The 24,331-nt window shown below is 40.4% G+C and overlaps 3 protein-coding genes across 4 annotated transcripts in view; 1 reads left to right on the top strand and 2 right to left on the bottom strand.

Moving 5' to 3' along the window:
- On the bottom strand, positions 1 to 22,603 carry Haf (leucine-rich repeat and fibronectin type-III domain-containing protein hattifattener). 2 transcript variants are annotated; one of them, XM_071697848.1, is made up of 7 exons: positions 22,222 to 22,603; positions 4,065 to 4,945; positions 3,515 to 3,830; positions 2,712 to 3,292; positions 1,721 to 2,153; positions 1,252 to 1,428; positions 1 to 1,161 (listed from the first exon to the last, which is right to left on the bottom strand). In XM_071697848.1, the coding sequence occupies exons 1-7, from the start codon at positions 22,223 to 22,225 to the stop codon at positions 878 to 880; spliced, it is 2,676 nt and encodes an 891-aa protein (XP_071553949.1). In that variant the 5' UTR covers positions 22,226 to 22,603; the 3' UTR covers positions 1 to 877. The 2 variants fall into 2 exon arrangements, with proteins under 2 accessions (XP_071553949.1, XP_071553948.1); XM_071697847.1 differs by lacking the exon at positions 22,222 to 22,603 and adding an exon at positions 13,347 to 13,443.
- Rab3gap1 (RAB3 GTPase activating protein subunit 1) overlaps positions 1 to 24,331 on the top strand; it is a 31,287-nt gene that overhangs the window by 2,951 nt on the left and 4,005 nt on the right. The gene's annotated exons all lie outside the window — the stretch shown is intronic.
- Positions 7,071 to 11,890, bottom strand: LOC139768068 (uncharacterized; the record flags this gene model as incomplete). Its single annotated transcript, XM_071697905.1, is given in 3 exon segments — positions 7,071 to 7,385; positions 8,425 to 8,485; positions 11,831 to 11,890. Coding segments are annotated over 3 exon segments (201 nt in total), but the record flags the coding sequence as incomplete, so codon positions are not given.

The raw sequence follows: 24,331 nt of genomic DNA, 5'->3' as shown, positions 1-24,331 counted from the left end.
TAAGTAGTAAAGTAATTTCTTTATTTGTCATACGACGAGTTGCTCTCGTCATTGATGCGCGTGCATGCGAATGCACGTGCGAATACACGTGTTATAAAATAAGGTAGAGTCAATGGGGAAAACTTTCAAAGTCTTTCATTACATTTTTGCCTTTCATTCAAAACGATCAGGAATCATCGACATCATTCTCACAATATGTTGGTTTCACTTGGTCGCGATAGCATTTCTCTAAAGACAGACACTTCGATTACAGTCTTTGGATGACATAATCGCAAAGTCCGTTCGTGCGAAATATCGATAAAAATAAACATTCGGAAGTGCGTGCGCTCGAACCGTCCGAAAGAACACTCTCGGCTCGCTCGCTTCAACGATTTGGTAATTAAGAGTATTCTTACATAAGGTTGCTTAGAACTTACACAGAACTTACATCTAAAAAAAAAGCCGCTTCTCAACCTAACACTCGCAATTCTAATTGATTGCACGCGTTTACGCAAGCATTACATGGTAATGCCTGTCGCACTGTGTTAATGTCATGATCGAAACCAAATAAGTTTCGAACGTGTTAAATGCCGAAGAAATGTTTTCCTATCACACTAAACACATCAGAACTCTGTTAATAGACTCAGTCACTCCTTCAATATTTGATATGAAGTTCTGCAAAGTATATTACTGTATTACTATATCATCGCGACGAACATTTTCCAAAAAGGGGCGTCTGACGCGTTTGAGACCCAGCTCTTCTCGATCAGAGCGTCTGTCAAGATTATCTAGATTTAAAAGCGCCGCACGAGCGAGAACAGTTCGTTAAGATTGAGACTGAACTCCGCTGAACACGCTTGAGCAAGATTGAACGACGAGATATGGAGGCCACGGATATTTAGAGCGGCACGAGGCCGCTCCTCGTGGTAGGGTTGCGAGCCATGTAAATATCCATGTCGTGGTCGGTCCAGTTGTTCTCGTCGTAGTTGTTGAGAGTATGCGTGGAGTCGGCCAGACTGTATCGGCTGCCAGGTCGCGGCGGATTTGGGTCCAGATTACGGTTACGCGATCGTGGTCGCTGCCGCCGGGCCGATGAGTGCGGTGGCAGATGATTGTTGGTGAAATTCGACCGTGACATCCGGTCCGAGGCGGCCGCCAGCGACTGGCGCGATTGCCGTAATTCTGAAACGGGACGCAAATGCGTTAAACAATATGGAAGGCTGGACGATTAAGGATCGTGACAAATGCTACGAAAACGAAACCGAAACCGACCTGGTCTCGTACTGACGAGATTAGAAGCTAGCGCGGTGTTAGAAAAGTACCGCGTGGAATTGTTGGAGAAACTGTGCTGAGATTGGCCGTCGGCGATTGATCGGGCGGACACTTTGCTGCTGTAGTGTCCGGTCTGAGAGCGCACGTCGTCGATGCAGGATGCCCTGGTGATCGATCCTGAAATCCATTCCGCGTAATTTACCTTACTCTTGCTACGCAAGACACTTAACTTTGAAATTATTACTGCTTATAAGTATTTGTCCATCCAGTATTTTTACATATTTCTCAAAGATAACAAAAGTAATGATAAAAATCTTTAAAAAAGTTTTTTACGTTAAAGTTAGGATCAAATCAGATACAATTGATGACTTATTTTGAGATTTTAAAATAAATTTACTTCGAGAATAAAAAAGATTGTAAATTCTATGGATAGCAAATATTTATAAACAATAGAGAGACAATAAGTTACCTTGTCGATCAATAGGGAAAATTCTCGGTCGTGGTATGCTCCTGTTGCTGTAGGCCGACACTTGATCCCATTCTTTTTGAGCGTTGTAGGCACTCAAGGTGGCCATTGATGACAGGGGTCCGCCGGGGCTGGGGGTCGGACCCACGTTCGAGCAACAATTGACCGGTAGCCCGGCGATCGGGCCGCCCATCTTCGTTTGATCGATGCTGTGCAGAGTGTGTAGCTTACGAGCGCGGCGTCGATTCGCGACCACGAAGATGATCACCGCGACGACAATTGTGGCGCAAATCGCCGCGCTCGCGGCGATCGTGATCTTGTCCATGTTCGAGGTGGGCGAGTTCTCCGTTCTGACCTCGCGGCACTGGTTATACGGCACATTTGCCGGTGTGATGTTAGTCTCCTCCAGCGAGACTACACAAACCACGATGCATTCCTGCAATTGATTGACATGAACAGATTAATAAAAAAAATTAATTAAAGAATCTGATGGAGTTGAAAAGTGACTTGAATTAATTTCTGTCTCAGATAAAACGTGATCTGAATATTGAAAGTCTGGGATATTTTCAAGAAGTGGATTAGTGGACTAGTTAACGTTTACAAATTATTGTTAAAAGATTTTATGAATCTTGTTATCTATTATATAATTCAGACTAACAATTTATCTTTTAAATGTTTTTAGCTTTAATGTAAATTTTATTAAATTAAATTTAAATTAAATTAATTCAAATTTAAACTTAATTCAGAGTGCTTTTTAATTGGCAAACTCGACTAATTTGGTTCATCGAGATTTACTAAAATTGCTTTATGCATTCTCTTGATTAAGATTATACATTAACAAAAAATAAAACAAGCTATCTCTAAAATAGAAAGTTATTAGAACAAAAGTGAGTCTACGAACAAATTAATCAACATTCCAAATTTTTTCTCCAATTAGTTACCTTCTCTTTATTTTTAATTTTTTAAATATATTTTTTTAGTAAAAAAACTTTACCTGGGAGGGTACATTTTTTATCTTGAATTCTCGTTCGCTGGCCTCGAGCGGCGGCGCTTGCTTGAAGCTATTATCCCCGAACAGTCGATAGATCACTCTGAAGCCCAGAATGTTAGTCGCTTCCGTGTCCCAGTATATGATGACGGCGTTGTCTTGTCTGAGCACATCCTTCACGACAATGTCCTTCTCGTTCGATTTCGATTTATACAACGGCGATCCCAGGACCAGCGGCGGTCTTGGCTGATGCTGTTGCATATGCTCCTGCGATTGCTTTGGCGGCGACGGAGTGGTCCTCACCACCACGACGTTTCCGGTTCGCGCGGCAGTCGGACGGGTTGTCGGAACGTAGGTCGAGGGTGGTGCCGACGGTGCCGTTCTTCTCTGCTCGGTCGTCGACGATACTGTCACCGTGGTCGTGGATAGTGTCGTGCTGGTGATTAGTTCGGTCGTGGAAGTCGTGGGTCGTATGGTCGGAAGATGAGTACCGACATCTCCAACTGCCGTCTCCGTCGGTTCTCTCGTGTCTACGCTCTCCACCGTTCCGATTCCGATTATCTCTGACGGTCGCTCGCAATTCATGTCTGCGACAATTAATTGTTATAATATATATATATATATATATATATAATATTTTAGCATTGAATTTTAAATGCCTAGAAATTACTCTAGGTAATCTTCTTTCAAATTAATCTTAAAGTTGAGAAAATTCTTTCTTATTTTGTTCGAATAAATATTAATCTTCTGATTCGAGGAAATCTAATTTTTTAAACTTGAGGAAATCTATGGATGCACGTAGGATTTACCGTCGGGATCGAGGTTGTAGAAACTTTTGTCCTGCAATCGCTGCGGACTGCCGCAGAACTGCGGCTTGCGCTCACGGCTGGTGACCTGCAGGTCTCGCGTCTTAATCCATTCGACGATCCAACGTAAGCGGCAATCGCAGACGAGGAATCGTCCGCCCAGACTCAGACCGCGCAAGGTACCGTTCAGTTGGGCGAGCGCCTCTTCCGGTACCGTGGACAACGGGTTACCGTCGATTGCTAGCAGCGTGATCGACGGGTTTCCTTGAAAGGCGTTGACCGGTAGTTCGGTGATCAGATTGAATCCGATATCCAATACCTGAGATAATCGACTCATTTCATTGAAAATAATACGGCTTGATCAATCGTCAAAAAGAAGTAGTTGATAATAGAGGAAAATGAATGTCTTAACTTAACAGGATGTTCCGTTAAAAATTGATTGAAAGATTGCGCAGAAAAATACTAGATATTATTAACGAATCATAATTTTTTTCGAGTATTCGTCTTTAAAGCTGATGACTTACTGGATTGTCTGCAATTTTTGATTACTTACTCGAAGGTCGTGGATGCTATTGATAGCCGCCGTAGGGAATTCCGGGATGAGATTGTTCAGCAGGCTGAGGGAGCTCAGGGTGTTTCTGATACCGTGAAACGCCTCCGGGCCTATATTCTGGATCAGGTTTCTCTCGAGGTTTAATCCCGTGAGGGAATCGAGACCCTCGAAAGCTTTGGTTCCGGATGTGCCGGGAAGCTCGCGTATGCTGTTCTGCGAGAGGTCGAGGAAGGCCAGGGTCCTCAGTCCCCTGAGCGCTTCCGGCACTTTCTTCTGCCGCGTTCCTTTGAGATTGAGATTCTTCAGAGTTCTCTCCAGGCCACGAAACGATCCCGGAGCGAGAGTGACCTCGTTGTCGGACAGTTTCAGCGTGATCAGTTTCATGCCGGCGAAGGCATTATCGTTGACTCTTGTAATTTTGTTCATTGAGAGATCGAGCACAGTGAGGTTTCTCAGGGTCTTCAGGTTGATACCGGGGATTTCCGTGAGCTCGTTATCTTTGAGATTCAAGCTCCTCATGTGATTCTCCTGGCCCTTGAAGGCCTCTGGTTCGATGCTCCTGATGCGGCATCCAGACAGCTGTATATTGTTGATCTTCAGGATGGAGAAAGAGTTGTTCCTTAGGGTACCGATCGTGCTATTATTGATGTATAAGAGATCGATCGGCGTTTTGGTGGCGTAGCGCCGCATCGCCGACAGCAGCTGTTCATAGTCGACGATGTCACACTGCACCGAGAGCTCGCCGGCTAGATTGTAGTCGCAGATGCACGAACTCTCGAGATCCACCGCGTGTGGTGGTTGCGACCACGGACAGGCGGATGTCGTTGCTGCGACGACGAACGCGCCTGCTAGCAGCAACAATAGCTCCTTTGGAATTGCATCTGAAAATCAGGATAACAAAAACAATTTAGAAAATGATAAAACGATGATAAACAGAGTCTACAGAGTAAGTCGACAAGCAGATTGTTAAGTTCTCGTAAATATAAAAAATTTTATGAAAAGTAAATTGTAACGACAATTATTTAGTCTGTAAAAAATACGAAAGAATAAAACAAATAATTATTAAATAGAAAATATGCATATTTTGAATTTTAAATTAATGTACAATAATAACTTTTTACATCATATATTGCGTAATATACGAGAATATTTGCGCGATACGAAAAGACTTATTAATTCCAAGATGTGAAAGAGCATGGCGGCATAACCATTTATGTAACATTTTACAAAAGGTGATAATATTATCGCTGTGTTATGCGAGTCGCATCCTGAAATTCTCCGAATAGCGTGATTGTCATTGTAACGTTGTAACATGGATGTAGGGAACGCATCACCTTAGAGAAAGCGCCAATTCCTTTGGGCCACACGTGGGTACACGCGTGATTTCGAAACGTGTCGCAACACCGTCGGCTTGTGCATTCTCGCAATTATGTCGCTTTTCATTATGACGCCTTTCGCACCTCCCTTCGCCTTGGGACAGGCCATTCCACGAACGTGAAATGCCATCCGGCCATTTTCGTCGGAGCATTATTCTCGTATTCTATCGACATTATTCCCTCGCGGATATCGACGAAACGGAGCATGCGATTCCGTGTTTTTCTTTTTTTTTAGCGTAACGTTCTATTAACCCGGTACCGGTGAAAATTCACAGCGTGCTCGCGTTGGGAAATCTTCCGTTTTCTTCTGTAAACATCTCGTAAACGTTCTTTCCTAAATTATACATATACAATCGCCAGATTGTGTAGAGCAATTGAATTTCCTGAAAGGTACTGTGAGTATGTTATGACCGTACACGGCTGTTCGTTACGATGACGACGAGAACGATCCATTTCTCCCCATATACGAGCGACCGAAACCATTCATTAAAGCGACACCTAATCTGCCAAATGCGTATCGAAGAATAATTGTAGGGCCGTGGGCGAAAAGACAGAGAGAAACCACAATATTTCGTACTATAATCGATATTAGGAGACACTTAGGATGCACTTAACATTTTTAAATAGGTCCTGTTTGTTATTTGAGCGATCTAAATTTGAAAATCAACAATTAAATTTTTAAATTGGAGTTTTATATAAATATAATTATATTTAGAGATTCAAGAAATAACGCGCACGATGAGAACTACAGAATTAAAGGGTTAAACGACTACATTTCGCGTAAATAGAAATCAATTATATTCCCTATTACAATTATATCCCTATTACATCAGATTTTGATTCAAAATGTTCCGCGTAATTGGACTTTCACGAGAGAAACCGAGCAGTTCAATTTCTTAATGACAGCTTGGTGTAATAACTACGTAATGGTAACGGGTAATGGTAACCAAAGATTATTTTCTGTGACGCAGCAGGTAGAGACAGGTTCGAAAAGGTCAAGCAAGCAACAAAAATTTGACACATCGTTATTAAAAATTTAAAAAATTATTCAATTTTAAAAGCATGTACAATTTTTTTTGTATTTTTGAGCAAAGTTATGTGAAAATCCTAGAGCCATCTCTATTTTTTATTATACTCAAATCTAAAAGTACGGATTTTACGGTTTTATATACATATAGCTTTCTTTCGCGTATCTGGTTTCTGGACTCTCGATTTGGGAGACCAACAATTTTGATAGGTGAATCTTCGTTTTGATGAACGGTAAATTTGATTCGAGACAGGTAACGTCAGCTGGAGTAGTTGTCATGATCGAAACCCGCAGGAATTCGTACACCGTAAGGTGCGTGGCTATCGATAGCGAGATCGAGCCGAGGACACGTATCACGCGTAACGCCTCGGCCGTTGACTCGTAACGGGTTCGGTCTATGGGCTCGGGCTTCGTTCAACGAGGCGTTCTCAAGCGCTGGTCACGCTGGCTTTTCTTACTCCGACGCGATTTTCCACGGTTATCGTGTCTCGCAAATTGCGTGTCGCCACGAGTGGCCTAATGACCTTCAGCGCGGCGCCTCTTAACTATTTAATTTTTAATATACTATCTTTACTTTCTTTTAAATAATGCATAAATTCTTGAAACATTCCATATTCTGCAAGATAATCTTGAGGAAAAGAATAAAGAAGAATGTGTCATATTTATTTATAGTTTCCAGTTTGTAGCTCTTCTTAATTCCTCGAGATACGCGAACGTTGACTTTTCCTGTCGGCCGAAGATTGATTTTTCTCTTCGCGCTATGCGTGCTACTGTTCTCAGCAGGTCGATGCACCACGCGCATATTATACGCGCACGCACGGTAATGACTGTTGGACTATTACATGTTACGCCGCATTTCCGTTTCAACACTCTGTACTCTCTGTAGCATCGCGGCCGGACTTTTGAGTTTTTCCCGGTCTCACGCGCGTTGCCCGCGTTAACACGCCCATGAATTCCCGTGAACGCGTATATCGTGCACCCTGCGCGCGATTGCAGTAATGCATCTGTAACCGCGGATAGATAGGAACGCGGACAGGTAGGCGTAAGTAGGTTGCGTCTTCCACCTGAGACAATTACCTCATCGTCGAGCAGAAGAAATGTCACACTCGCGTGCGACACGTTAATCGCGAAAACAGCTGGAGAGAGAGGGAACATCCATTTCGAGGATCGAGAAAGCCTCGGTGTGTGTCAAGGCCGATAACGTTGCAAAAGACAGCGCGTTTATAAGAATATTTATGAAGGACGAAGCGAACGTGATGAATATTAAGGAATCTTTTCCGCGATATTCCCACATAAATAAAATGCTTACAAAAGTAGCTTCCTCTGAGAGATTTTTTAATTGTTGTCGCTTGCGAATTTTTTTTCCCCCTTTTTTTACGCCACGTCGAGAACGTCTATCAATCTACTCAAGTTTCGCGGAACTATTTAGCCCAGTTTTAATTGCACGAGCCATTTAGGTTCGCGGGTAATTAGACGAATAGATATTCTTCGCCGTTTCATGGGATCGACTTCCGACTCTGCGTTCTCGCATAAAGGCGCGTGCAACAATTATGGCCAGGCGTAAAAATCTGGGAAAACGGCTCACCTTTCACATTTTTCGCGCTCGCCGCGGCGAGGCGATATCTCGGCGATCGACTTCCGGATTAAAAAAAGAGTTCGTGTGGCAGCGCGGAGTCACCTAGATCGCAAGTGTGCAGCTATAATGTTCACATTCCCGATCTCGGCGCTCGAGGTCGACGAAAGGAACATTGCGGACCTTTCACTCACGATCTGATTATTTCCGCGCAAAATACGTAAACGTGCTCTTTTCCGATAGACGCGGATATCGCGGATATCACGCTCTTTTCCTTCCTCCGCGCCGCGAGAAGAAAAAAACACTTGGCGAGCCGGCCTGGGAAAATATTATGAGAAACAATAACGTGATGTGTAACTAGTCTAAAGTAAAACGTCATTATACTTGTACGAGCGTAAACCAGAGGGAATGCCTGGAGTTCAAATTCCGAGGAGATTAATCTATTCTATGCAAAAGTAAACAGCAATTCTATGAAAGCAGGCTATTATGCATGTCGGAATGTAGGATGCCAGGGTGAATTAATTTATCTAATTAATTATCTAATTGATTTATCTAATTTATTCCTGTTGTTTTTCATTACATGAAGGATATCTTGCGTAACAGTCTACAAATTTTAATAACTGAAATTACAAATTATGAAATTATGAATTGTGCATGTTTTTACCGTTTGGATAAAAAAATCAACAAAATTGAACCATTTTTGTTATATCAAAATACGACGATCATTCAAGTTTCTTCGTCCTGATATCCTGCATTCTTTCTCGTAATGAGATGCCCTCGTAGAATTGATTTAATAGCCTCATTTCTTTTACTAATTCAAATAATCAACCAATAATAAGTTCTTTTTTACGTTCTTTACTCCATTCCTGACTTATATATCTTTATCATCAAACCAATTATAGGATTTCTTTACCTTGCAAAATATTTATATGATTTATATTTTATTTAAGTATCATGTAATATATTATTTTACATATGTGTGACGAGATTGCAATTGAAGTTCAAATTCTGGTTGGCAGATCTCAATTGCGCTCGTAATATTCGATATCCGGAACGATCTCGCGATAAGTAAAGAATTTTCAGAGCGCAGTGGGCGATTTAGATCTCTTTAGCGACTAGGAAAAAAAAAAGAAAAACAAGAACCGAGAACGCGCAGGTGCGAGTAATGAATTAATTAAACTGGCCATCGTTACGGCGCCGGAACACTTGTTAATGGGAACGGATTGCTAGTTAGCGTGGTGCACTATATCTTTAATTATAGCGCGCGTGGCTCATTATCGATTATTATTCGCCATCACGAACGATTCGCGCGTGAAGAGATTATTCCTATATATATATATATATATATATATATATATATATATATATAATATATTATGGAGCATTGAAAAGCGATCTCTGATGAGTTTCCGGTTCAATCTAATTCTATAATCTAGAAAGAAAAAGTATAATTAACCGAAGAACATCCTTGTCCTATTAATTTCATTAGAAAAATTTTGTAGAAATTTAATTTTAATACCTAAATTTTGAAATTATTGGAACATGCTTTTAATTTAATTTAATATATCTTAATGATATACACTCTGCGTAAGGTGCGCACTACCGCGTACAGTGCACTTTTTCTTAATATTGAGAGAGATAATCTCGGCGGGAGTATCACTTAATTACGCGGTCAAGCCGCTGAAATAATTAACTCGTAATGAGCACAATTAGTGCCTCCATCACTCCAGCGATCGGTGATTGGTGCGTGAACGTTATCAGAGTATGACTGAACGATCATCTTTCTCTTCCTGATGCTAGTGACCTTACGCATCAGTGACGATTGTACACATAGAAACGCTTAGTCATCTGATATTTATCAATTATAATCAAATGGCAAATCCGAGACCTTAATCGCATATTCTCTTAAAGACTTTTCCCCTTACGATGGAAATAGTTTTCCATGGGGAAAGTTATTGAGAGAATATGCGATTAAGTTCATGGATTCTCACCCACAGGTTTTTTTTTTACTTTATGAATTGATATTTCTTATAAATAGATAGAATAATAAAATAATTTAGCTTGTTAGAGACCGCAATTCTTTTCTCGTGCAATTCTATTATAAAGATATACAGAGTACGCCGACATTATCATCCTGGAAGGCTTGAGTGAGTCACGGATCACGATCGCGTGCACGCGGAAGATTATCAGACTGTGACAATGCGGGATTACCGGCATCTACCTCGTCGGGGACCTTGACTGTGCTAAACCATCAATTTATTGTCAATCATCTGGCATCAGGACTCTGAACGCATCAAATGACTTACGATGTTGATTTTAAGCTAAAGATTATATAAAATTATTATTCTCCAATTTAAAAATTGTGCAAAACTCTGACTACGACCAGTTGAATGCGATTGACTGAAACATTTTTCATCGAGATATATTGTTCCTTTAAGAAATACAGTAGATTGCATTATTGTACGTGTCTTGCGAAAGTACGCTGCGTTCAATAATATTCCTTCGAACCAGAATGATTAATTTGACGGGCTTTAACGGACCAGATCTCCCTAAATGGCGATGCTTCCTCTTCACGTGACAGCATGATTACTCATCGAGCGAAAGAATTCTCGCGGCTGTCCCTGGGAAACCTGTCGGCCGATCGTTACAGCGTTACGACATCTTTCGGGCGAGACTGACCGGCCGATTGAATAACCTTTCACCGAAGAATGCGACCGATCCGATCGCGCGGAGAAATCGCCGTTCGCGGCGAAACGCGATGTACGCTTGTGCGCGGATCGGCAAGGGCGAGCGACGTCCTCGATTATCCAATATGCCAAAGATTGAATAGTTAAATCTGGTTAATTTAACATCGGTCGAGGAATTTAATTAACATGAAGAACATTTACCTTCCAGTTTCAAAATTTTATATCTATTCATCAAATTTATTCTATCGTATCTATGATATAATTATAGTAATATAATTTTCATTAATTGCCTTAATTATACTCGTAACCAATTAGCTATAATAACTAGCTATAATACAAATCTATTCGATCGATATCTAGGTAGGCGCGCGAAAGAATCTGATCACGAAATATATTTTTCGGTGCATACCGATGCCACGCGCGAAGGTTTCCTCGCAACTTGTTACCAGTATACATTTCTTTGCGACTGATTCGCGTTCCCGGCGATTCTGGGATCGGTATGGTTTCCGTAAACTGGCATTTCCGGCGATTCGCACGTGGCACGCGCAAACGCGTGCAAGTGCGCACGTGCAACGGCCGCATGCACCTATACCTGCCACGGAATCCGATCCTTTCACTTTCGTTCTCTTTCGGCTTTCCGTTTCTGCCACTCTCCATCCCTCTCTCTCTTTCTATTCGTTTCTGGTCCTCCTTATTTCCCTCCTTATCTCCCTCCTTATCTCCCTCCCCCTCTTATTCTACACGACGGATATTAGCTGAAATTTATGCGAGCTGCGGATTAGAAAATTGCATTATATTATAGTGATCAAGGGCTGGCGAACGCTCGTGTCAATGTTTAGCCCACGATCAACGATAGGTTCCCACGATTAATACGTCGCATTTTTCCTTGTATCGGACAATGCATATAACACTTTCTCTAAAATGCGATGTATATCTCCCCTAACATTCGAACAAATGCGATCTGCAATCTAATGTCCTCTTTAAAAAATGGCAAAAATTAATCATTGTATCCGGTCTATATCTATGTTAATAACGTTAAAAAATTTTACTTATAATCTTCTATTATTTTTAGATTTTATAGAACACTGTTTTATTAATAGTTTATTCAATAATATATACATATATTTTTAATTATTTTATTTTCTTAAATTATTTTCCAATTTTTTAATTAGAGAGAAATTATACGATTTTATAACATTGAGATTTGTGAAATGTACATTTAGAGAAGCCAATTTTATCAAATTTCATAAAAAATTGTCTAATTGTTTTCGAACTCAGATTTTTATGAACCTTAGATCTGTTCGGGGGGTGGGAAGAGTAAGAAAGTGCGTATAAGCGAAATCGATTTTAACAGCCGTACTTCGGCTAACTACTAGCGGCGTTATCGTGGAATCGCATCGAATTAAGCAAATACGGAGAAAGTGCGCCTACTTTACATCTGCTCTAATTTAGATTGCCGCAATCGTCTGTAAATACATCGGAGCCGTTTCTCTCGCATCTTGCGTCTTATCTCGCGAAAGCAGAAAGCGTTCGCACTTTTTTTTGTGCTTATAAATAGACGTAAGATGATATCATCCTTACGCATCGTAATCATTCCGCAATGATAGAGCGGCTAAAAATGTTTCATGCGGCGGCAAATGCGATATCCGGAACGAAGCTTCTACAAGTAGTTAATTTAGAAACGTTAATTAAAGCTAATTGAAATTTAATCAATCTTCCATCTACTTTATTAGAAAAAAACTAGAGATATCTGTCAATCTGAATTAATACTTTTAAACTATATTGAAGTTAATGAACTGTGTTCTTTGAAAAGAGCTATTTAGCCGATGATTTGAAACTCAAGATTATAAATGTGTGCGCGTGCGATGTAAATGTGAATTCGTTCGTATGCAATTCTCTCAGATAGAGAGATCGTTGTTTACGATCATTCGACATTTACAAGCGATACATTCTTCGTTGACGCAGAAACTTCGCGAAACTTGACTCCGGTTGTATAGAATCCTCTCTGTAAATGACATTTTGCGCCTTCCACTGTGTCTTTCCTCATGAGTTTCCACCATTTGCGTTTTACAAGCGCACACAAGCGCGAACAAGCCGCAACATTATTCCGCTTGTCGTTTCTATCTGCGAGACTAGATGTCCACTTCAGAGGTCTGAGAGCCATCAGACAGCAAAACACTCCAGCGGATCTATCTGTCTATATCTAATCCACCCATCTCATCTATCTATATTTAATAGACAGACATCTTTACTTCAAACTAGTCGAGAGCTCTCACAAATATTATTCGATAAGAAAAAAAACATAAAAGAAGTAACGTATGAAAAGGATAGGAAATCCCACAAGGTAACGTTAACTATAATAAGGATTAACTGGGATTAATCCTCGGCGCAATTTATCTTGGATGCAACACACGTCGTTGGATCCAGTTTTGAAAGAATATCCGCGGGAGCTTATCCTCGCGGTCTCTTCCTCGTGCTTTCTCGTGCAGGATTTTTACGTGGGGCCCCCATGCACTTTGCACGCGGCTACTTTACGACCCGCCGAACTTTCCATATGCCTGTAACGGTCCGCGCTACCAGTCGGCACAGTATGCCAACCGACTATCTAAGTACTGTTACCTGCTCCATCTCGCAGGACACGCATATACGCGGCCAACGGACCGGCGAACAACGAGGAGCTCCCTCGAGCGAATCGCGCCGCGACTGTAACGCATGCCATTCCTCGATCGTCAATGGCATCCCGCCGCGGCCGCGTCGAGATTAATCGGCCGCTTGACGACAACTTTGTTGCCGTTGAATCCAGCGGAATCCAGCGGATTTTTATTAAATTTCAGGTTATCATATGTCTAGAGTATGTAATGTTACATCTAAGCATCTGATATTAAGCCGTAATTCGAATGCAAAATGCAAGAATTAAGATTCTTCCACTCCTCAGTAATTCTCGGTATGCGCTAAATTTATACTCCAGGATAAACAACACACGCTTATAAGGAATGTAGTTATAGTTTTTTAATTTCCACAACGAGTCTCGTGACTGACGATTCTATTTGCAGAGCGACTCTCGTGAAACTCTCGACCCGGTTTGTAACCGAAGCGACATGATTCTCGACACCGAATAGTACCTTCCTTTATCTTAAACGTCTCAATTATACTTATCGCGGCGAAAGCCCTCAATTTTTACCGTCACATCTCGAATGCGTTGTCGACGAACGATTAAGGAACTATTCGCGTTTCAGTTTCGCTTCCGTAAATCTCTGGTATTCTAGGCGTGGTGTGATTCGCTCGCCGACGATTATTAAGCCGCCGCGAGTTAAGAAGCGATCTCGGACTCGTCGCCGATTAGGTGCGCGTTCTCCTCGCGTTCCGCAAATTAGCGACGAATTCGCCGTTGCTGACATATCTCATTTGCGAAAATACGAGTCGTCGCGGCTGTCTCTTCTCCGAATGCCTCCGTAAAAAGAGCGAGCGGCTCTCGAAATCGTGGCTGATCGCTGTCGACCGCGACAATTAACATTTCACGGCCTCCGACTCGGAAGAAGGCAAAGCGTCGCGATTTTTTTTTTTTCGTCAACTATTGTTCCGCGCAAAAAGCGAAGACATACCGACGAAGAAACGACTCCGGATCGATCTAAATGGTTCTCAACATTGCTAATGTTAGTGGACTAGTTTATGTTTTTAAATTACATGTAGAAAATGGTACATTAAGAAATTTACGCTCGAGCAGATAAATTTTTTTTCTAAGATAAATGGAGTTTAGAGGGAAGCCACAAACAATTATTAAAAAATATTGAACTAGAGAGAGAGAGAGAGAGTTCCATGGAAATATATTGTCTTTTGCTGCTTCTAATGCTTGAAGATTCTTTTTTAATAAATTTGATAATTTCTTCTCTATGAAAAGATGTCGAGGTGCTGAGTTATAAATCATTAATTAATTCTGCTCACAATGGCAAATTAAAAATGGTTCATGTTTTTATTCGCGACCATGATTATACTCTAACAATAAATGGATTATTTCAGCAATTTGTCTCTAAGTAACTAAAACGATAATCGCAATGAATTAGGCTCCGTTACCGAGGAAAAAATGCACGCATTATGCAGATTTGAGCAAACGACGCAGTGGAGGGAACACGTTATGTAGCTCGGTTCGTTCTGCTCGGCAAGACATATCTGTTCGATCCATCGATCACCGTACTCCGATGATCATCGCGTTACGGCCGGCCGCGCACGATCGACGCTCGCTTTTCACTCGAGAATGTCCCGGCCTGCCTCGATCCTTGTTCCTCCCTTTTCGTCGCGCCTTTTTCCCCGCGATCGTTGATCCGCGAGAACAAGAGATTTGATTGGCTTTCTCGCCGCCTTCGCGCTTCATCGAAATCTGGAATATTTTTCTGGTGACGCGTCTCGACCTTCGATCGACAGATTAGGACATGAAGATGGTGGGATTTTGTAATTATTCTATCAACGTGAAAAAAAAGAAAGAGACTGTATCAATAATGTTATATATAATATTATTACGAAAATATAGCGGCAAAGTAGGTATATCTTGTTGTAATATTATCATACATGAATTAATAAGTCGACGACACTTTCGCAATTTTTTTACGTTTTAAGTTGTATTAAAAATAAGATATTGATTTATATATCGTGATGCTATAATAAAATAATATTTATAGAAAATAGCACGCGCGCGGACTTAATTTTATAGAACCGTGTGATGTCGTGAATGTCTGTCTAACTACATTTACAGAGATATAACGCTGTAAACGTCATTTTCGATTCATTATTCTATGGCAGGCTTGCTTTCGTAAGGTACGTACGAGAGCTGCCCTGGGGCACGACAGAATGACGTTCGCTCGTAGTATTTCTCAAGCGCTGCTTAATTTCATAATGCCGAAACGCGCAGGCAGGTACATACTACATACGCGGCTTCGACATCAGAAACAGTGACATATGAATGGGGACCCATCGGTGGGGTCTTGTCCTCTCTTTTTTTTCTCTCTCTGAATCGTCATCGTCCAGAACGTCTCCCGAGGATTTCGACATTCCATCGTCTTTCGACGATTTCGCGACAACAATGCCCGATTCTCATACGGAACCATTACGTTCAGGCCATTGTTTGAAGACCTTTCTGATAACTGATTAATCGATAAGTTAATCACTGCTAAGACTTGCATAACGTCGACAACGAACGAATATTGATAGCATAGAGCAAGCCGCCGTTCTCTGAACGACTATGCCAAAATTATTGACTCACATCGATTGTTTTTAATTTGAAACATTGAAAACAGCAGTCTCGTAAAAATTTCGAAATTGTATTTAATATTTTTGGTTTAGAAATTTCTATTAGCATTTATATACGAGATCTACATTTATAATCGTTTTTTGGCGAGTACAACTTTACAAGATTGAATATTTTGTTTAATTTCGTTATGTTATTTTACAGAATAATGTATTTCGTTATGTTAAAATAAAAATTATTATATAATTATGATATTATACAAAATAATTGGAGGTTTAAATTATCGAAATATTTGATGTCGAAAGTTCAGAATAAATTTTCTAAAATGTCTGTAAATGTTGAGAAATTCTACACGTTCTAAGAACACCTATGCTAAAAGAAAGCGCGCGTTACGTTTCAGAAAGGCGACGTGCGAACAATGCGTAACTCGCAATTTCTTTGACTATAACAATGATAGCTTGCAAAACGACTGATCCACTCTGCTCTTATACTCCCCTACTGACCCGGTGTAAATCTACCGCGAAAGATAAACACGCCTTTCGCACTCGTTGTCAGTCTCTCGTGGAAAAGAATTCGTCCGCGCCGAATTGCACCGGGTTACGCGACGCTTCACTTTATACGCTAACGCCGCGGGCCGTGAGAATTGTCGCACAATACCGGGCCCGAGGGTGGCCCGGTCGACACAATAACGAGGAAACATGAATTAGCCCGTCGCACAGTTAATTGTCGACTTTAAAATCCGCCGCCGCACAGAGCAATCGTCCGTTCGCGCAGAACTGTGAATCAGAACGCGACGCGTCGTGTGTCGAGTTTGTCCCCAGTCTTTACTTAGCCGGGCATTGAAATCTCCAAGGCGTGTGTTGCGCGTTCACGTTACATAAATCACCGGACATCTTTTAATTCTCAATTTTTTTAGTCGATCTGGAAAAGATTTATCCTTTGTCGACGATGATTTTACATCCCATTTTTAATATCCTCATCATATGCTTCATACTTAAACTTTGAAATTTTGTTAAAACAAATATTCATTATGTATTCCCGAAAGATTTATTCTGGGATTTATTCGCTAAAACGAGAGAGTGGTGTAAGGAGAAGTTACGATCGTCGGGTGAACGTTTGATCGATCGATTCGTGACCGGAATAGTTATATTGGGCGGCAGGTGCCTCGACGGTGCCCGCGACGGAAGTCGAGAAGCGGTTCCGGAAATGAGAGCTACGGCGTTAACTCGGTTTCCCTCGGCCTCTGGGATGTGGGTTAGGTCGCGCTAGGTTACACTCTTCTTCGCCGAGGGTCCGGGACAATCTCGATGGTTAAGTGATAATCTGCGCGATAATTCGCCGACAATTTTTCTCGGCATTTCCTCACGCACATCGGTGATTTTATCTCCCAGACAAGTTTTATGTGAAATGAAAAATAAATATAAAGATTAGATGAGATGGTAATCGTCCAGGATTCTGTAATAGCAATACTATGTTCAGCTCTTATACGATACTTTAATAATATGCACAATAATCAGGAAATTTCAATGGAATTTCACGCTACTGTTCGTCTCTCCGCGAGAGAGAAATCCCTACGAGGGCTTTGCGTTGAACAATTTAGCTCTTTGTGGTTTCCTTCGTAACGAAGTATGCGAGAAACGTGACCACGGCACTGGCGTGCCGTGCACCGGTGCACGTGCCTTTCTAAAGCGCAAACCCGATCGCAGGCGGCTTGTGGCGGCCGTTCGAAGGGTTCCTTCGTGGATAAAACTCACGAAGACCGCAATAGAAAAGCCGTTGGCTCTCGCTACGCAATCGTATAAATCGTAACGAAACGTGCGTTCGCTCATATTACACACGGCATTTTAGAACCGGTGGTTTTTTTTTGTTAACTTTAACTAGATATCAAACTAGAGACCAATTTAACTAGGAATCCTTTGGCCATTTCAGATTTTTTTTTAGCGATGCAAAATTGAGATATCGCAATATTCTTGGAAACTGATTTCAATATGACTGACTACATATGTATAAACAATTAGGATAGTTATAGTCTTTTGAGATGCATCAGTTTTGAAGATTTTTTACAATGATTGTACTATCCAATATTTTTTCCTAGTACTATCTGATTACTATATGGAATTAAATTCTAGAGTATTTGACTCGCATTAATTTGAATCGTTACTAATATTACGAAGTGTCACGAAATGGGATATAGAAAACCGCGTTACATTGAAGCGTATATTTTAATGTTTAAATGGTAGACGCGAATAATATGACGCTCATTAATTGCAATTGGCGCAAAAGAAGCGGCATGGTTCGTTAAAGAGCGACAAAACGAGTTAATGACATCTGTTATCGCGATGATGACAACCATTTCCTTTTGACGATTTACGATTTCAGACTAGAACACTGGACTGTGTAGGTATATTTTTGTTTGAAAGTGTTTTAATTTTATTATACTTTCCAAAATATACGAAAACTTTATACTTGATAGAATAAATTGACATACATTTTACACATATTCAGTTATGTTCTAGAAATAAATTTTTTAATTGCTTGCTAATTCTTTTAATTATGTTAACATAATTACACTGAGAAAATAAGGTCTTCTTTTACATTTATTTTATTTATGAGAAATAATTGATAAAATTTTGCTAGTGTGAACAATTCAATTAATATACTATAGTGCTTTAAACGAGTCTCGCGATCGTGGCGGCTGTAGGAAGTGCAAGTAATGCAAGAGGGATGATGCGGGAATCGAGGCAGGAGAGCATCATGGTCCGCTGGTCACGGCTCGCGGACAAACGGACCACCATTGCCATGCTCGTCGGCCGATTCGCGAGTAAATCTCGGCAATTTCTCCGTAATGGTTGCCAGACTGGACGCCATTACCATACGCCCTGATTTTTCCCGTCAGACCGACCGTGACGGTTAACGTTGCTCGCGCTCGCATGCGATCCCAAAAGTCGCTCGGTACATTGAACCTGGCGAGCTTTCGCGAAAATTCTAACGTTCGGCCGTTTAGCATGTGAAAGTGTCGATACATTTCTATTATAAACGTTTCCCGGTAAAAGTAATTTCCGTAAATAACTTACAGTATTATACCTTTCTCGAACATTTCGCGAAAGAGAATACGCGCGAATGCGAAGCAAAGAGTCATCGCTTCGCGCTGATGAATATATCGTAGCTTTCTTGAATATATCGTATGCATTTTGTGACTTTTACTTGTTGCGTTATACTATTTTTTCATAGTTATAATTAATAATAAATTGAAGGTCTCTCTCACACACACATATACATCTTACTTTTATATGTTCGTGAAGCATTATATGATTATTTTAAGTTGAATTGAACGTCTTATTTCGCAATAATTAACTGCATTCTTAATTTAATTAACTGTTTCGTAAAATATTTAATTGACTTGATACTTAATTTATTTGATGAATATATAAGATTATCGACCTCAAAAATTGCGAGGACAGTAACATGTTGGCCGTGGATTTACTGAACCACTTCGCTAATTCTCCGAACAGTGTTATCGAGGAGACTGTATATTTTCACCGTATATATATTTCTCCACTTGTTATTATATAAAAATATTTCCCGATCTACTTATGCAACGTTTACGTAATGTTATTACTCGCGCAGAACGATCGACACAACACGCTTGATAATTTAGCAATACCACATATAAGAGGATATGCAACTCGTAAGAAACGCTATCCGATTTTTTTTCTATTCTCGTTGTTTTATCTTGCTTCTCGTTTTCGTCCTTTTATCCGTCTTCTTTTATACGCATATAAATTTCGCATCTCTCATCCTTTCCTCGATATCCGAAGACGCAGATCCGCGATATTGTTCCCGATCACTTGGTCGACCGATCGAGCGGAAATGAAAACGAATCACGAAGACGCTTTCGTCTCTCCCAGTTTCGGATCGCTTCATTCGCTTTATGCAAAGTATCTCGATGATGTCGCGATTCTTGATAAACCTGTATTACTCTCAATGTTAAGGAATTCCACGCGTTCCTCGTGACTTCGTAAAAGAATTTTAATACCCGTCGCAGCTGCCTGCTATATAAATTCTGGCAATCGGCTTCCTGATTTGTCGCTATATTATACAACGTAATTTTAGTTAGCGATCTCTGAAGATCGTGATTAATAATCCGCAGGTCGTTCACGATTTCGTTGTTTTTACCACGTCTTTAAACGTTAAGTGTATAAATTTTTGTATGAATTCTTAATCGATGAAAGATATCGGAGAGACTTGAGAGGCAAGGATAAAATCGTGATTTGTATAGAATCCACTTTCAGTGTCTTAGACTTGACGAGTTAATTTGTTTCCTTCTAAACATTAAACTCTTCAATTGTCCAATTTAAGCAAGAAACTTAAATCAGATAAGAAATATCCAGTTTAGCGTTAAGGGATTATCCTACTTTGACCAGCCTAAAAAGTGAAGGTTTTTTTAGGCTTGGATTGCGGAAAAAGTAAAAATTTGATTAAAATGTTTGATTTTTTTTCACAATTTTTGGCATACAAATTTTTATTATAATTTTTAAACAAAAAATGTTATCAACAAAATCGTCCGTTAGGTGAAAACTATTATTTCTCTGAATGTATGTTACAAATTTCAAGACAATCCGTCAATTGCAGCCTGAGATATCATGTACACCGTCTGAAAAAACATAGTTTCAAGAAAAACGTGTTAAAGTTTGACTTGTTACTTCAGTCATATCATGAATTTTTTTCATCTTATCGCTTGTCACCCTCCATACAATAGACCTTTCTCCTTTAGCGCGTAGGTACACGTAGGTACACGAGTTCGCTTCAAACTCGAAGAATATTTTGAATATCCGCTTGGGATTTTTTGCACATTTATTTTAAGACTTTAAATCATTTTTGGAAGCAAAACAAATTTTAAAGTAAGATAGCCCCTTAATATTTTACAAAGCATTGTATACTGTCTAATAATATTCCTTTATATAATTTATGCACAAATAACTAGACAGTGTAATTTACATAAAAGTACAATATTTCTCAATATATATGGATTTTTTGCTAAAAAAAAACCCTACATTTTATGTCTTTCCAATAATGTCATTTGAGTTAACTAACTCGTTCTCGAAGAATTTCTGATTTCGCGCCTTGTAAAGAATTAAATGCAGGATGCAGGCGCGAACTTTTCGAGCATAGCATGAACTATTCAGTATCCTGTCTGGATATGGGAGGAACCCAGCGTGTACGTCGTGTATCTATAGTACGGTTCAAGGTCGGACGGTGTACGTTGAAGACGATAGCCGTAAGATACGCGTGTAGCGTGTAGGTGCATTAACCCTTCGAAGAGTCCGCCGCCACGCGATGCAGCTGTAGTTTCATAAAGAATAGTATAACACTGGCGCTTGGAAGAGAACAAGCCGGAATGTTCCTATAGCTGAGAGGCAAAGGAAAGTAAATCTAATATCCTATCGATTTCATTATATTTGTCATGAGAAAAAGATTTTACGAATCGGTAATTTTTGAAGAAAGTTCTATTGTCGCAATAGAAAATACTTGCAATCTAAATGGACAAGTACATATAGACGCATAAGTTATAACATGGCTAAATACATCCTTGTTTAACTTGACTTGAATATATGCGAGTGTATTAAATCTGGATCTTTATGAGTCTTCTTTGAAAAACTGGGTTTTCGGACTAAGCGTCCCGTTTCTCCAATACAGGCTTATTTGGCTTGGTGCCTCGAGGTAATCCAGCGAGAAATAATTCTCCTGGTACCATGAGCGAACTAATAATACCGTTACTATTAACGAGTCAAGAAAATTCGGGATATAAATGAGCGAAATGACTTAATTCTTCGACTGTGAAATTTAGCTTTCATTTAGTCTGAAAATAATATCTAAAATACTAATAAAATTAAGAACGACAAATATTGACATCACTGTGACATAATTCCCATTTATTTCTTTTATATTTGTAAAGAGATCCCTCCCTAAAGAGTCTCTAATTCAATAATTTCGTGTAAATTCATGTAAATTGCAGCGAACCTTCCTTCAGGATTCAAATATTTTCGTAAGTCTTAAATGCTGCGCTGTAATGCCCAACATAAAACGAGCGCATTGGGAGTTGTAAAGAGAATTCCGGTTTTACAATCTTTTCATATAGAACTGGATATAAAGCTATTGAATTCTGATATTAAATGAAGAAATTCTCTTCTCCCGGGCACGAAACGCTTTTCAAGGCACGCGAGCTGTTGTTAAGAGAGAATATCCATTACTCACTCATAGTTGCTTATATTTTTCTCCACGAACGAGCAGTTTAGGCCATGGTGCCGAAGAGGAAGTCCGGCCGCACCTTGCTGAGAATTCACCTGACTGCCGCGTGTATAAACGCAACGCTCGCACGAGAGCGAGCGAGCGTTCCCTTAGACCCTTCGAGGATCGTAGGCGTAGTCGGAATGCACGCGAAGCCCCGGTCGAAATCGTCTTACGAGTCGATCATATCCCAAGAGACGCGAGAGCAAGGAGGAAAACGGAAGTCCGATTTTGCACTTCGGGTCGGCGGACCTTGCGAGTCGCGCGAGCGCGCGGACGTGGAAGACTGCTCCGGCTTCTCCTGACCGTTAGCTCGACCGTCGCATCGCGGTCTTAAAGTCGACTGCAAGAACCAAGCGGTACGGCCGCGTCCGTCCTCGGCCCCCGTAGAAATCCTGTCTCGTGCCAACACCGCCGCAACCGGTGGTAGGGCGGTCGAGTCTTCGGCGGTAGGCTTCCCCGTAGGCCCCGATGGGATTATAAGCGTCTTGACGAGGTTTGCCGCCGGTGGAAAAACCTTGTCGAGAGGGCGGAGTTGACCCTTGACGGCGGTCCTGCCGTCCAGGGTCCAGGTCCGGTATCGGGTATCCTTCGGTCCGACGATGCTTAAATTATTCTGTATATCCATGTCGAAGAATATATTCCGTAAGTAAAATGATAATATAACATGATTAATTTGCAGCATATTCTGTACATATTATAAAAATATGTGTAAAAAGATGTAATAAGAAAAAGGGAGTGTTTAACCGCAAACTCGTAATTTAAACATCTTCAATTATAATTGTTTACCAACGCTGTTTCATCAATAACTTCAATTTTTGTTTCAACAAAATATAACTTTAATCTTTATACAGTTTTGTGCTTATTTAATATTTTGTTCCGATTGTCGATTGATTCGATAAATGAAAGAGAAGAAATGATTATACAAATTATCACATTAAATAAATACGGTTTTAAAATTTTCAAGTTTTTTTCCTTCCTTTCGTAGAATGACATTTAATCCTTCGAAGCAAGGGGTACTCGAGATTTTTCATATTATTGCGATACACAAGTGTCAAATTGTTCAAATCTAACCGAGCGTGTAAATGCGTCTCCCCGTGTTTTCTTTTAGGCAATAAAACGAAGGGGACGAGCACTCTTCTCTTGTCGCTCACCTGTTGCTTCCTCCTGGCTATCGTGTCGTCAAGCCAGCCTATACGCGACAAGATTTTGTAAGCGCATTGCGTATGTTCCGATGGCCGATGCAATTGTGTCTTTAGCTTCGCATGCGCTGCTATTTGCGCCGCATTCTGTTTTTCTATCGCGAGATTTGATGTAATCAACACGTTTGACTGAATCTTTATTTTTTTAAAGAAATTTATTTAGATTCTTCGATTCGGTTCATAAACGGCTGTAAAAACGGCCTGTAAAAACGAGATAAGGATAATCGAAAGGAATTTGTAGAAATTGGATACCTAATCTTCGAAAAAAAGAATTTAAGAAATGATCGGCTCTTTATTTTTAATTTATTGCCGTCATGTCGCGATTTAAGTGCCGATCACAGAATATAAACTTTAATTAAAAAATTTTTTTTATAAACAAATCTTAAAAATAAAAGTGAACTCAACTGTAAGGCCGTAGGATTAATTACAATTCCATCATTCTATTAATGCACGGGAATCAATTTTAATGATTCTAATAACATCAAGTCGATAGATGGAATAAGCATGGTTAAATGTTTATCACCGGTAATAGGGAACGTGAATATGCAGTACAACTCGTCGATCGCAGAAATACGGAATACCGTTATGCGTTTGCATGTTAAAATGTTGAAATTATACTTGCGGGAGGCAAGTGATTACTAAATCGACGACCGGCACCACAAACCTACCCGTTTGACTTCGGCGTCCAACACATCTCTCCGTCACGCGACCACGGCGATCCTTTGTCCTGCATTTGTAGATACGCGCCCCCGATATCGACAAATTTACGCGTGTAAAACACTCTCGTGTACATCAAGTTTATAATTATAGTCTTCATGTCGATGGCGTTTAGAAAGTTGATCTTTGCCGGAAAATGCAGACGCGTGGGATCGTGC

Source organism: Temnothorax nylanderi, unplaced genomic scaffold (genome assembly GCF_030848795.1).
Source record: "Temnothorax nylanderi isolate EJ_2023f unplaced genomic scaffold, tnyl_v1.0 TNYL_tig0013_pilon, whole genome shotgun sequence".
Lineage (NCBI taxonomy): Eukaryota > Metazoa > Arthropoda > Insecta > Hymenoptera > Formicidae > Temnothorax > Temnothorax nylanderi.
Note: the sequence above shows the minus strand (reverse complement) of the source record. Positions and strands in the feature narration are given on the sequence as shown.

What these genes read in the sequence shown, in the direction of transcription:
- Haf (XM_071697847.1), bottom strand. Translation starts at nt 13,371, where the DNA reads ATGCGTGTCCTGCGAGATGGAGCAG. An exon ending in TGTCCTGCGAGATGGAGCAG is followed by an intron (nt 4,946 to 13,346) that starts GTAACAGTACTT and finishes CCTGATTTTCAG; the next exon opens with ATGCAATTCCAAAGGAGCTA. An exon ending in TTTCCCTATTGATCGACAAG is followed by an intron (nt 1,429 to 1,720) that starts GTAACTTATTGT and finishes AATGGATTTCAG; the next exon opens with GATCGATCACCAGGGCATCC.